Consider the following 1,005-nt stretch of genomic DNA (forward strand, 5'->3'; position numbering starts at 1 on the left):
ATCTGCACCATCTGATTCCATATCAAGCAAATTAATTGCGTCTGCTGAAGGTTGTGTTGCTCTTGTGTCAGGTTTTTTGATCCAATCTTTAACAAGTGTTAAAAAAACAACTTCATCTTCTGCAACATAGCTCTGCAATGAAGAGAATTGACCATTGTTGGCTCTGACATGTTCTCTTGTTGGTGAAGAGGTAGAAGGTTGAATATCTGTTGCTTGAATTGAGGATGGAACCCCTTCTATATTAGAAACTTCTACATTGGAATTCTTCTTTCTTTTTGGCTTCTCTTTTTTCTTTAATTCTATTAGACTCTTTCTTTTAAAAGAACTCCACAGATTGCTGAATATCTTACTGACATAACAATAGCTCTAATTAATTGTTGGAAAATAATTAATAAATAATTTAAGGATAAACTTCACTTACAATACTTTGCACGTATTTATATGTATCCGTTGACAATCCATTAACATGTTTTCTGAACAATGTTTCACCAAAAGTTAATTGCAGACAATCTTTACATGAACTCATGGCAGTATCATTTTGGGGAATCCCTTTTCGCTTACAGTAAATTCGAATACATTGCATAACTTCTCTTTTTAGTCTATATAAAATCAAATAAATAACTAACAATTTGCTTACTTACGCTCGTTGAGTATCCTTCCATCCCACTGCAGCCTTGGGATAACAGTCAGCCAACTTTTCATATGTGGCTTCTGGTAAACATGTTATGGTTAATTTAGTCTTCTTCTTTGTTATTAGAATAATTTATGTTGAATAAATGGTGCTAAACTACTTACTTTTACTGATGGTGATGATGCTGAAATGATGTAAAATTGGCAGTTGATGGAAAAGTTACAAGGTTGATGTTGAATTACTTACCTGGCATTTATTGTGTTTTTTATTGTGTTTTTTTTGATTCGAATTTTCAGTCGAAAGCCAGTTTTTAGACGAAAAAAAATGTCTTTACAAAATAACAAGGAACAAGGTATCTATTTGAAAGACGCTGG

General features: G+C 32.5%; 1 protein-coding gene across 1 annotated transcript; it reads right to left on the reverse strand.

The window, feature by feature from the left end:
- Positions 1-400: 400 nt before the first annotated feature.
- NAEGRDRAFT_76782 (uncharacterized protein) lies at positions 401-884 on the reverse strand (the record flags this gene model as incomplete). The annotated part of the gene is made up of 4 exons (XM_002668261.1): positions 401-599; positions 642-745; positions 796-815; positions 878-884. 4 exons carry the CDS (start codon positions 882-884, stop codon positions 401-403), a joined length of 330 nt encoding a protein of 109 aa, XP_002668307.1.
- Between the last annotated feature and the right edge of the window lie 121 nt (positions 885-1,005).

The sequence above is a fragment of the Naegleria gruberi genome, assembly GCF_000004985.1.
Source record: "Naegleria gruberi genomic scaffold NAEGRscaffold_456, whole genome shotgun sequence".
NCBI classification, from domain to species: Eukaryota; Heterolobosea; class Eutetramitea; order Acrasida; family Naegleriidae; genus Naegleria; species Naegleria gruberi.